Source organism: Kogia breviceps, chromosome 19 (genome assembly GCF_026419965.1).
Source record: "Kogia breviceps isolate mKogBre1 chromosome 19, mKogBre1 haplotype 1, whole genome shotgun sequence".
Classification (NCBI taxonomy): Eukaryota; Metazoa; Chordata; class Mammalia; order Artiodactyla; family Physeteridae; genus Kogia; species Kogia breviceps.
In genome coordinates this window covers 7,992,179-8,005,662 of record NC_081328.1, presented here as the reverse complement: position 1 = coordinate 8,005,662, position 13,484 = coordinate 7,992,179, and the positions used below count along the sequence as shown (strand labels likewise).

The 13,484-nt window shown below is 53.8% G+C and overlaps 1 protein-coding gene across 1 annotated transcript; it reads right to left on the bottom strand.

Moving 5' to 3' along the window:
* Window positions 1–1,636: 1,636 nt before the first annotated feature.
* VAMP2 (vesicle associated membrane protein 2) lies at window positions 1,637–7,878 on the bottom strand. The gene is made up of 5 exons (XM_059047538.2): window positions 5,298–7,878; window positions 4,685–4,805; window positions 4,044–4,202; window positions 3,896–3,947; window positions 1,637–3,285 (listed from the first exon to the last, which is right to left on the bottom strand). Coding segments are annotated over exons 1-5 (351 nt in total). The 5' UTR covers window positions 5,300–7,878; the 3' UTR covers window positions 1,637–3,268.
* Between the last annotated feature and the right edge of the window lie 5,606 nt (window positions 7,879–13,484).

The following is a 13,484-nucleotide window of genomic DNA, read 5'->3' as shown; positions in this document are numbered from 1 at the left end:
GGGCCAGGCCATGCGCTTCTCGGAGGAGGCGGCTCGGAGGAGGCGGCTGATCTACTTCCCATTGTCTCATAAATGAGACTGAGATCCAGAGAGGTTACATAATGTATCCGGATTAACACGCTAGTCTCTAGTGGGGTCAAGATTTGAACCCAGGTCCCTGATACGATAAAAGTGGGTCCTAAGGCCTGCGGGAACCCTGAACATGTGAAGAACTCAGTAGATGAAGCACAAAAAGGCCCTGAGCACTGTCTTGAAAATAGTAAGCCCTCAACAAGTGAACATTATCATGACTGTATAACTAATGATAAGAATCACCTGGGTCCCTTACAACTGCTGAATCAATCTCCGGGGAAGGGGCCTGAAAATCTATTTTTAAACTCTTTATATTTATTTCTTTAATTTATTTTTGGCTATGTTGGGTCTTCGTCTCTGCGCAAGGGCTTTCTCTAGTTGCGGCAAGCAGGGGCCACTCTTCATCGCGGTGCGCGGGCGTCGCGCGGCCTCTCTTGTTGCGGAGCACAGGCTCCAGACGCCCAGGCTCAATAGTTGTGGCTCACGGGCTCAGTTGCTCCGCGGCATGTGGGGTCCTCCCAGACCAGGGCTCGAACCCGTGTCCCCTGAATTGGCAGGCGGATTCTCAACCACTGCGCCAACAGGGAAGCCCCTGAAAATCTTTTTTTTTTTTTTTTTTTTTTTTTTTGCGGTACGTGGGCGGGCCTCTCACTGTTGTGGAGCACAGGATCTGGACGCACAGGCTCAGCGGCATGTGGGATCTTCCCGGGCCGGGGCACGAACCCGCGTCCCCTGCATCGGCAGGCAGACTCTCAACCACTGGCGCCACCAGGGAAGCCTTGAAAAATCTATTTTTAAAAGCATTCCCGGTAGTTCTTAGGAGCCTAGAAGTTCAGTTAACACTAGGTTTCCTAGGCTGCTGAATCCTCATGCTGCAGCCCAGAAAAGTGGGCCCTCCAGAACTCACCTAGCACTCGCACCCACTGTTAAAAGTGCCTGTGGGCAGGGATGCTAGGGTGCCACATCAAGGGCGTTATGGAGCTGGAGGTTAAAGGAGTTCAGTTTGGGGTCTAGAGCCCCCAGTCGGCCAACACTGAGTGCAGGGGCAGCAGGCCATCTACAGCCGGCTCCACACTCAGATGGATCTCCCTGAGCTGTCTTGTTCAGTAAGTATTTACTAACGCCTTCTGGATGTTAGCACCATGCTAGGCATAATGAGAGATGTTTCACAGCTGTCCATCTACTTCAGGCCTAGGAGTAAATAGACTGCAGAGCATTTGAGACTTAAATCAAGTAGAAAGGGATCCAATAAACAGCAGCAGCATGCCCGCAGGGAAGGGAGAAAGGTGGGCGGGGGTGGGGGTGGGGGGGTGGTGTGGAAAGCTGGGAAGCCCAGACCTTAGGGTTCACGGACCAAGAGACACTGGGATCATGAACACTTCCCATTATCAACTCCTGGTGCTCCCTCGTGGCCACTTGGGGAATCACACTTTGCCTTTGCCCTGCCCAAGGTCAGGTCCCTTGGCAAAGCCGTCCCTTCCAGATGTATCTTCTCAACCTTCCTGTTACACCTGCAGATCCAATACGCTTCCCACTGGTTAAAAGATCTTAGAACACCACCAGGTTACTCATTACACATTTATTGTACATTTTCACAATCTGGATGCGCCACAGAATTGGGGGCATGGGGTGAGGGAAGGGGGGCAGGGGATACTGGGATAATATGGGGGGTCCAGAACACAGCACCCTCACCCCCAGCATCTCTCCCTACCCTTTCACACCACAGCTTCGATCTCCCTGCTCCCCCTCCACACAGGAACCTCGACTGTGGGGGGAAGAAAGAGTTTAGGGGGTGCCCTCCAGTGGCAGGTTAAGGGACTGCACCCTCAGACCCCTAAAATTGTGCCATTTAAAAAGACATTAGACCCTTCCTTCATCATTTCATCTAAGGAGGAGACCCGGAGAGGGGCAAGAATCCCCATCTTGCAGCGCGTCCCATGCACACATTGGCAGTGACCAGTACCCCCAGCCTGAGTTCAAGGGGGCAGTCAGAGGAGCTGGGCAGTGACGGGGCAACACCCCCCAATGAGGGAGGAGGGATTTCAGTCCAGCCCCCAGCAAGGGTGGGGCCAGAGATTTCAGGAAGGAACTGGGGGGATTCTTTGCCCTGCCCCATCCTCCCCAAGGCAGTGATGACCACCCTGACAAACTGGCAGCCACCTCTCCCAAGAGAGATCAGATTGTGGCCAACCCCCAACTCTCCTGGTGGGAGGAGGAGGAGGCAGATCAGGCAGATGGGAGGGAGGGAGACCCCATGGGAATGTCAACTGAGCACCCCACACGGAAACTGGGGAGCAGGAACGTGGGGAGAGACTCCAAGTGGCAGAATTATTGGTCCATCATAACACACTGAACTCCAAGACACTTACACACCAGCTGAGGGGAGGGAAAGGAGGGACAAGAGGTTTGGAAAATCGGGGTAGGGGAGGCAAACTGGACTAAGGGGGCTAGGAGGGGGCGATCCTGGGGGCGAGAACAGCCTGGCTTCCCAAAAGCCCAGGCTCCCCACCACCTGCAAGTAATGTCATGCAAATGAAAGTGTGATACAAGGACCAACAGGGACTAACTCCTCAGTAAAAAAGAAACACAGGTTGAAAGACTGAACAGAAGAGAAAATGGGGGGGGGGGACCAAAAGGGATGTCAGTAGGCAAATGGATGCTAATTAACATGCTGGAAGCTCCCAGAAGACCTTGGGATTCTTAGGACCATAAGGGACCAGTCTCAGAGCCTCCCAATGATGCAAAGATGCACCTAGGGAGGCCTGGACAGTTGCTTTTTGTATGTCTTGCAGGGGGGTGGAGGTAAAGTCCAGGGCGGGAGGAAGGATCAGCTAAATCCAGGGGAAGGAGAGGAAGAGGGGACTGCATAGCAGATGCAAATGAAGGGGACTTGGGGCTGGTCAGGAGGAAAGGGAAAGGGAAGGAGGGAAAGAGAAAAAGGAGGTGATGAGAACCTCAGGAAGGGGTGTTAAGGACAACCGGAAAAAATCTTCTAGTAATAAAACTACAAACAGACCAAATATATATAATATTATATATGTATAAATAACAGCTGGCTATTTACAAGGGGGCACACACACGACACACACACATGGATCCGGGGAGGTGGGGCTGGAAGATATGGCTGAGAGGTGGAGGAGCAGCTGGGGGTGGGGGGGAGAGGCCCTTCTCTGGGCAGGGCAGGCTCCTCAGGGGTTTAAGAGCTGAAGTAAACTGTGGAGAGGGAAAGAGAAGGAAGAAGAGGGAGAAGGGAGAAGAGAGAGAGAAAGCAGTGTGTCAGCCCAGCCCTGCTCCCATCTTCCCCACCTCCCAGCTGGTAGACATCCCTTCCCCTCCTGGCCTCAGGTTCTCCATCTGTAACACAAACAGGCTCGACAGGTTGGTTCCAAGGTCTCTTCAACTCCACAGTATGGCTTTGGGGCCACAGATCCCTAATCCTCTGGGCCTCTGAGACCACAGCTCTCAGACAGTGGGGTGGTTGGCTTCCTAGCTGTTTCTCAAGCCCCTGCATCTTTGCTGCTCTCCCACTCCCCAATTCCAGGGTTCCCAGACTGGGCTCCCAGGACCAAAGGGTCCTCAAGGGAGCAGTGGGGATCCATTAGCTTTCCCGTTTCCAAAAATCTTAACAGAAATTGCCCAGAATCAGGCAAAGAGCAAGCTAAACAGCTTCAAGGTTTGGGGTTGTAGATGAATCAGAACTTCTATTGGCAGCTATATGTGCTTTCTGCTGACTAGTATAAACTAGGTTAATGACCTTCAAAACCCAGAAATCACAGGGGAAACCTCTTCAAGAAAGGGCCCTGGCCACTCCCACCCTACTCACCGATGATGATAATGAGGATGATGGCGCAAATCACTCCCAAGATGATCATCATCTGGGGGCGAAAGGGGAGGGTCAGTGAGACAGCCCTTGATACTCCCGTTCACCCACCATTCCTCCTACCTGCCCTCCCGCCTGCCTCCACCCTTACCTTGAGGTTTTTCCACCAGTATTTGCGCTTGAGCTTGGCTGCACTTGTTTCAAACTGGGAGGCCCCTGCTTGGAGTGCGTCTGCACGGTCGTCCAGCTCCGACAGCTTCTGGTCCCGCTCCAGGACCTTGTCCACGTTCACCCTCATGATGTCCACCACCTGGGGGAGGGCCCGCAAGGCAGGGGGAGTGTGCCAAGGCCCATCGCAAAGGGCACTCCTCCACCATGAGCCCACATATGGAACACGCACCCCGATGCTGCCTGGCTAACATGACAAGGACATACACAGAACATGCCTAGCACAGCCGCAGATGCGCCAAAGAGCTCGCATCAGGGGCATGCTGGTAGCCAGACATCTCAGATATCACAGCAGCACCCTCTATTTACCGAGCCTCAAGCAGCCTGCCAGTCACCAGAGCACATCCGCCCAGGGTGAAACACCCCAGCCTAGCAAGGCTGACTGACATCCCACGGCCCTCCCAACTGCATGCTGACAAGGACCGGGCATAGCATATTTTTGTCCCCAAACTCATAAACATGAACTACCATCACTCCCAACCCAAGATGGGCCCGCACACTTGTTTCCCAACCCTCAGGGTCTTTCCCACTGGCCTCTGACACCCACCCCTCCCCGCAACTCACCTCATCCACCTGGGCCTGGGTCTGCTGCAGTCTCCTGTTACTGGTGAGGTTTGGAGGTGGTGCAGGGGGGCCTCCCTCCCCAGCCGGGGCGGCAGGGGGGGCGGTGGCAGCGGTGGCCGACCTGAAGGGCAGGGACGGATCAAGCCCCAAGGCCTGGAGCCCTTGGCCCCGCAGCCAGGGCCCCGCCCATCCGCCTGTCCATCCATCCGTCCCTCCCTTTCTCCTTCCGGGGATGAAAGCCACCCGATGGGAACCCCGGACTCCGTCCGGCCCCGCGGGCGAGTTGTTGCGTGACCTTGAGTGAGGCCCCCTCCTCCCCGGGCCTCAGTTTCCCCGCCTGTCAAATAAGGGTGGACCCGAAACGACAGGCGGCAGCGATGACAGGGGCGGGGCGGGCGCACGCCGGGTCCGCTCCCTCCCGCGGCCAGGGCCCGCGCGGCCAGCCGGGGACGCGGGGCCCTCCGGCTGCCTGCGCGCAGTCACTGGCGCCGGCCTGGTCTCGGGATGCGGGGCGCGCGGGGGGCGCGAGTCGAACCCCGGGCCCTCCCCGGGCCTCGGCCCAAGGGCGGCGGCCGGCGCGGGCCACCTGGTGCGGGCGCGGGCGCCAACTCACATGGCGGGGGCAGCGGGCGGAGGACTTGGCAGCGGCAGCGATGGCGGCGGCGGCGGCTCGCGCTGGCTCCGACTGGCGCTGGCTGCCCGGGACAGAAAGATGGCGGCCGCACGTCACTCACATCCGGGCACTGCGGGCGGGGGCGGGGCGCGGCGGGCCTCTAGTCGGCAGCCGGGCCGCGGGGGCGGGGCGCGGAGAGCGGAGATCGAGGCTGGCTGGGCAGCTGGTCTGGCGCCGCGGAGCCCCAGCCACTCCCTCATCGCCCGGGAGCCCGGAGCCTAGCGGCCCGGCTTCCCCACACCAACAGCTGGCCCACCCGGTCTGACCACAGCCCTCCCCGTCGTCCCCGTGCCCCCGCCTCCTGGCCCTTACGGCACCCTTCAGCCCCAAACACGTCCTCCTCCTCCTCCGTGAAACCCATCAACCGGTCCGCACCCCACCCAGCCCCAGGTCTCGGCCTGCCCCCAGGTCCCAACGCCTGTTGACCCGCCTTCAGCATGTGGAATGGGCGGGCGGGGGGAAATCAGAAGGGGCAAGTGCAGGTTCCCGGGCCATGCGGATAGCTGGGACCCCGCTGCTGAGTTGAAGTGGTGGCAGTTGGTCCCCAACCCCTTGCCCCGCAGGTGGATATCTCAAGGGAGGTCTGAGGCCCCTGACAGCTGAGTAGGGGGGATAGCAACACGATCCTCACAGCTGAGGTTCAGACCAGGGGTCCTTGGCAGGAGAGGCCTGGCTGAGGTGGGGCAAGCTTAGGGCGCCGGGAGGAGGGCACGGGGCTGACCCCGTGGGGCTGCTTCAGGTGGTGGCTGCAGACTGGCCTAAACCTAACTCCGTCCCAGAGTGGGGGCAGCTGCCCTGGCAGCAGCAGGAGGACTCAACCTCTGATCCCAGGCACAGGGCCTGGGTGAAAGGACAGGACTTTTGCTTTTTTGTTGTTTGGGTTTTCCTTTAGGCGGAAGGACAGTAAGTAGGCAGGGACGGCACCTGCGGTACCCAGGTACTTGGTACTACTGTACGTGCGGATTAACCTCATGGGTGTCAGCCTAACAGCTCCTGTCCGGGCTCTGGACCCAAAATATACTACATATGTAGAGGCTACATGTATATGTGTTAAATGGCTTGATCTGGGACGCGGTAGGAGATAATCCACTACCCCTGCCGTCCCTGACTGGTCTCTGTTCTCTGTTCGGGTCCTCTAAACTGGCGCAGCAGCTGACACACCCACCCCACTCCTTCCCAGAAGGGCTGGCCCCCTGAGGCAGGGGAAGATGGGAACAGGTGAGCTGCCTGTCCGGTGGGATGGGTCAGGACCAGCCTCAAGAGTGAAGAAGGAGACCTAGTGCAGGGGTGCTCACTGTGTCCCTGGAAGGGGGGCAGGGGAGGCTGGTGGCCTTGGTCTCTGAGACAAACAGGAGCTAGCTTCTTCCCTCCCCCACCCAGGCTTCCCAGGGCCTCTGGGTGTGACAGCCTCTCCCATGCAGCACCCCACCCCGCCCCAGCAGAAGCCTGGGACTGGCTCTGTCACTAGAGGTGTCATTTCCCAGCTGTCAGCGGGAGGTGAGTGAGGTGGGAGTGTGTGTTGGGTGTGGGGACCCAGCAGGTCTAAGATGAGATGCGCTCAGCTCCCTTCCCCTCCCGGGAGCCGCCACTTCCCTGGTCCTTGGGCACTGACACAGAACGTCTGCGTGGCTCAGCCTATGTGAGAAGGAAGAAAAGAGCCGCTTCCCTGATGGTCTCAGATGATGCTGTGGGAGACTAGCTCTTGCTTTTTTGGCCCTGAGATTACTTTACTTTCTAGCCAGAGAAGAAAGACGCCAAATTCCAGGCTTTTGAGTTCAAAAGCCTCAGGGTCTGGGTCTCAGACAGGCAAGGTTGGAAGGAGGTACAAACAGGCAGCGCTGCCCACCCACACCCTGCCCCGACACCCTAGGCTAGCAGGGGAGAAGCTAGTGGAGGACCAGACACGATGATAGACACGGGTGTAAGAGTGATCCTTACTCCCCAACGGCCAAGTCCAGGGGACGTGGAAAGGACGGAACCCAGAATACACTGGGGGAGCCAAGGCCATGGGGTGTGGCTTGGAAAGCTGGCACATTGCTATTGCTCTTGGATCCTGGGGGCAGCAGCAGAACAGAAATGAGAGCACATGGGCCCATGGAGGCGGGGACCCAGGAGGGTTTATCCCCCAGAGAGGACACTCACCAAGCAGCCCTCCCCGAGCAGCCCTCCCCACCCACCCCACCTATGGTGTGGTGCTAGGGAACCCCCCACACTTACATCAGTGGTGGAGGTGGGAGAAGAGGTGGGGTGGGGAGACCAGGTGAGTTCACCTGGAAATGACTAAGAATGTTTTCTGCAAGCAGCTAGAATGGAGACCCAAAATAGAGGTAAATTGAACTAAAGAAAAATAAAGTAATATATTTGCATAACTGAGCTCATAGCTTCTACATTTACCTGCTTCTGGGGGTCGGTAGCCAGATTTCCAGGCTCCACTCCCAACGCTCATTCAAAAGATGTGCGAGGGGGCCCAAGTTCACTTCTAACAGGCACCTCCAATGATTCTGACGTAGGCGGAGTGGCAGAGACCTTTAATAAAGGTTTAATAGAGGTTTTCTTTTATTGCTTTTTCCTCTTCTAACAACTGACTTCAAAGTTGGGGTGGAAGGGAGCTGGGTCATTGCCCCACTGACTCATCAACTTGCTCCATCCACATGAGTCAAACTTGACCAAACTAGTAATTAATTTCAGAGACTTTGTGTGTCCCTCAACACAGCATGTACAGCAAAGGCCTTCTAACTAGGAGGTGACGCATGCCCCCGGGCGGGCTGCATGGAGTGGGGACCAAGGGGCTAGCCTCCCTCACAATCAGCTACTCAAACCCTGTGACCTCTGGCTCTACCCTCCAAACTGGAAGGCTCGGGGCTTCCTGCCAATCTCTGGAGGGAAGGGAAACTACCAGGTACCTACTGCATATGAGGAGTTGTACATGGATTGCCACCCACATTCAGTGTCCTAATTACGCAAATATTATGATTGCATTCTCCTCAAAAAATATTAAAACACTAGACATAAAACTGAGGTTCCCTTGGACACCTCCCCACTTCGTCTTCTTGTTTTACTTTCTGGAAGTTTTCCTGTGTCCTCCTTTTGGGGGAAAAAAAGTTTTTTGTTATATTTATTTTTTTCTATTACTCTTTATCCTTAAATAAAGATGGATGTTGATTACCTTTTTAATTTCCAAAGTGCAATATCTTCTCGCATCTCTCTGCATCTATATTTTTTAAATGCAGTATTATATCGTAACCCAAGAAACAGGTAACCATCAAAATTCAAAAGGTACGAAAGAATGTACAGCGAGCCTTTGTCCTGAGCCACCCAAGACCCCTATTCCACACAGCTGCTGTTTCAGTCTTGTAAATCCTCCAGAACGGTTGGTGCAGAGACACAGACATAGATACTTCTTTTCTCTTTAAAAATACAAATGCTAACAGACTATATGCATTGAGTTTCCCCTTCCATTTTTTTTAACTTTCCAATTATAGAGCTTTTTTCTTTTTTTCTTGTGCTTCCTAGTTTCTCTATTTCTTCCAGATTTCTTTGATAGGCTTTTTAATATCTGGGAGGAATATATGGGAGGAGTCTCTCTCTTTTCATTTTGGAGGCTTTCCTTAAATGTCTGCTGGTCGTTGGCTCTCTGTTAATATTTAATAGGGAGCCAGCAGGAAGCGGAGTGGAAGCTGTGTGTGTGTGTGTGTGTGTGTGTGTGTGTGTGCACGCGCGCGCGCGTGCATAGGGGGAGGGCACTCACTGACTGTCGGCTTTGCTGTAGGACAGTGGAAGCCTTTTCACGCAGGCTCCCAAATGTTGACAGGTGGCAGGCTTTCTCTGGGGCCGTTCCGTTTTTTGTGTGTGTGGTACGCGGGCCTCTCACTGTTGTGGCCTCTCCCGTTGCGGAGCACAGGCTCCGGACGCGCAGGCTCAGCGGCCATGGCTCACGGGCCCAGCCGCTCGGCGGCATGTGGGATCTTCCCGGACCGGGGCACGAACCCGCGTCCCCTGAATCGGCAGGCGGACTCTCAACCACTGCGCCACCAGGGAAGCCCCCGTTCAGTTTTTTGAGAGAAGAATATCCTCCATTCTCCATCCCTGTCCTTCATGGGTGTGGGTTGGGAGGGCGGATCTGGAGCAGGGTGGGAGTTCCTGTTTCTAGCTTCAAGCCTCACCTGTGCTGTGCCTGGGGTCCCCAAGTTCAAAGCCTCCCCAAAAATGAGCGTGCGGAGGGTCGGTGTGTGTGACTCAGATGTGAGAGGTGAGGGAGACCCAGGGGTCTCGACACCCTGAACACAGGCTCTCGGCCACCCTCTGTGTTCAGCCAGGCCCTGACCCGGAGTCTAGGGACCTCCAGGATCTTCGAGCATCGTTTTTCTTTCTTTCTTTCTTTTTTTTTTTTTTTTTAAGCAGAGGTCTCCTTAGGAGCCCATATGATTTAAATTTTTTTTTTTATTTATTTATGGCTGTGTTGGGTCTTCGTTTCTGTGCGAGGGCTTTCTCTAGTTGAGCAGGGGCCACTCTTCATCGCGGTGCGCGGGCCTCTCACTGTCGTAACCTTTCTTGTTGTGCAGCACAGGCTCCAGACGCGCAGGCTCAGTAGCTGTGGCTCACAGGCCCAGTTGCTCCGCGGCATGTGGGATCTTCCCGGACCAGGGCTCGAACCTGTGTCCCCTGAATTGGCAGGCAGATCCTCAACCACCGGGCCACCAGGGAAGCCCCCGAGCATCATTTCTTGTTCATTCTGTCACCACCCTTAGGCCACTGTCCAGCCCCTAAAGCCTGTTGGAATCTTTTTATCCACTGCTGTCTTCTCTCTGGGTCTTTGTCCTTGTACATACATGCCTCTCTGACGCCTCTCCTGTTATCCAGTTCATTTATGGAAGGGAGAGAAGACAAATGCTCATGTTTACATGTCTTCCATGTTTAGCCAGAAGTCTCACCACAGTTTATTTAACTAGTCCCTCAAGGACCAACTTTGGATTTTTTTTTCTGTTTTTTTCTGACCGCTCCTTGCAGGGTCTTAGTTCCCTGACCAGGGATGGAACCCGTGCCCCCTGCCTTGGGGGCGTGGAGTCTTAACCACTGGACCACCAGGGAAGTCCAAGGACCAGCTTTTAGGTTGTTTCCAATGTTTCCGCTGTTACAACAGTGCTTTTAGGAACATCGTTGTCAATACCTCCCACCATCAGTGAGCCCTCAGGACAATCCTATGAAGTCGGTATCGGCTTGATTTTACATCTGGGGAAACCTAGGCTCAGAGAAATGCCTTGATGGGATCTTTTATTAAATTGGTTAGTCAATGTTTTCTTTCATATATAGAATATCTCTTAACTTTTTTTTAGTATGCAACATAATATAGTACATAAACTGGTATCTTTTTAATTTGTGTAGTTCTCCCTTCTCAGGTACCAAGCGCAGTGCAGAAGACGGGCAGGCAAATGAATAATGAATGACGGTGAACCGCCCTCTCAGTGAGGAATGTTTTAAAGGAGAGCCCAGCCCTGCAGGCCTGGGAGGCCTCCTGATCCCATACGCTCACTCTGCAACCTTCCATTCATTAGAAATTCACGGTGGTTAACAAGCTCCTCTATCAAACGCTTGCTGAATTGAGTCAACTGATCTGGCCTGACAGCCAGGAGACGCAGGTTCTGGTCCCAGAGCTCCCTGTCTGCATGATGACCTCAAGCTAATAGCTTTCTGCTTGGGCCTCATGTTCCTCATTTGTTAAGTGAGAGCTCTTTCACTCTCCAATGCCGGGCACCGTGCTGGCACCAGGAGCTACAATAATATACAAGAAAAGAGATCATTGGGCTTCCCTGGTGGCGCGGTGGTTGGGAGTCTGCCTGCCGATGCGGGGGACATGGGTTCGCGCCCCGGTCCGGGAGGATCCCACGTGCCGCGGAGCGGCTGGGCCCGTGGGCCATGGCCGCTGAGCCTGCGTGTCTGGAGCCTTGGGCTCCGCGATGGGAGAGGCCACAGCGGTGAGAGGCCTGCGTACCGCAAAAAAAAAAAAAAAAAAAAAAAAGAAAAGAGATCATTAAACAGAGCATGGGGAAATTCCCTGGTGGTCCAGTGGTTAGGACTCTGCTCATTCACTGCTGGGGGCGCAGGTTCAATCCCTGGAACTAAGATCCCGCAAGCCAGGCCGTGCGGCCAAAAAAAAAGAAAAAACACACAACACGTCATGTTTGTCAATTATACCTCAATAAAGCTGGAGGGAATAAAAAGCACCCACCATGATCTTTGATGGACGTAATGATCGAGACACTTGCCAACACAGCTCAGACAGACCTAAACCAGAAAGGAGGCTCTGAGGGCTCCCATGATTGGGGTGTAGCTGGAAACAGCAGGGTCCAGGTGCTCCCGTGATGTCATCAGGGATCTGGTTCTCTGTTTCCAGCCCTGCTGGCCTCTGCCTTAGCTTCACTTCCAGACAGGGAACAGAAGCAGCTGCAGGCTCACATTCTTTTATTTTATTTTTTATTTTATTTTATTTTTTTTGCCGTATGCGGGCCTCTCACTATTGTGGCCTCTCCCGTTGCGGGGCACAGGCTCCGGACGCGCAGGCGCAGCGGCCATGGCTCACGGGCGCAGCCGCTCCGCGGCATGTGGGATCCTCCGGGACCGGGGCACGAACCCGTGTCCCCTGCATCGGCAGGCGGACTCTCAACCACTGAGCCACCAGGGAAGCCCTTAACCGTTTTTATGTGTACAATTCAGTAGCGCTAAGTACATTCATATTGTTGTACAACCAATCTCCAGAACTCTTTTCATCTTGCAGAACTGAAACTCTCTACCCATTAAACAACTCCCCATTTTCCTCTCCCCCCGCTCTTGGCAACCACCGCTCTACATTCCGTCTCTATGACTTTGAGCCTACTCTTGGTACCTCATGTAAGTAGAACCGAGCAGTATTTATTTTTTCATGACTAGCTGATGCTGATTAACAAGCCACTAATTTCACAATAAAATGAAAACCTATTTTTGATGCTAATTGGCAAAGCCTCTGGTGTTGGCTTAGAGACAGATAGTTGAGGTGCTTGTAGTTAGTACTTCTGGAATGTGGATGAAGGAATTGAGGCACAGAGAGGTTTAGTGACCTGTTGGTGCTCACACAACCAAGGAGAGAGGGTGCACGTTAACCCCAGGATTGGCTCCACAGCTCGCTTCCAGTCTCTGCCCCAGACTGGGGAACACAGAAGAGAGCCAAGGCATGGAAACCAGCAGCAACTGGGTGGTGTCTGAAGACAAGAGATGGATGAAGTCACCCAAGGAGTAGTGACCACCGACACTTAAGAGGCAAGCAGAGGTGACAACCCGGTAATATGTCCCCAGTGACTGGCCAGCTGTGGGTTCTCAGTCAGCATTCATTAGCTGAGCCTAAGAAGGGTGGGAGGTAAGCCAGGGGAACTAATTTCAGAAACGAAGGGAGAACAAATTTCAAGTGAGGGGAGTGGTCAACATATTGGAAAGAGGTCAAACTCTAGTCTGAGAGGGAACCTCTGGATTTAGGAACAAGGAAATCATTGGTGATGAGAGGTTTCCTGGGATTGCAGGAGCAAGAAAGTGCTAGTAAATGTTTAACAACCCACTTTCCAAAAAAAGTATGCATTTGTGTATATACATGTTTATTATAAATTTTACTGATATAAAGGATACGTAACAGAATCCGCAAATAATAAAATGTACAATATTCTTTATTGTAAATTCTACTCTGTATCCATGATTATTTCATAAATGGAGTTATATATCCCAAGCACAAGTGCAGTTCCAACGTGAACGTTGGTTGATGTTTTCATTTACATTTTTGAGTAAGACAAAAATGAAACACACGATATGCTGAACAGATTCCTCAATGACTTGAGTGATTTCTTTGCTGAAACTGACAACAGTTTTCAAACCCTGGAATGTATCCTCAACTTTCTGTGCTATTCACAATGTAACAGCCTACAGACATGACACTTCAAGATTTTTTTTTTTCTTTTTCTTTTTTTTTTTTTTGCGGTACGCGGGCCTCTCACTGCTGTGGCCTCCCCCACTGCGGAGCACAGGCTCCGGAAGCGCAGGCTCAGCAGCCATGGCTCACGGGCCCAGCCGCTCCGCGGCATGTGGGAACCTCCCGGACGGGGGCAAGAA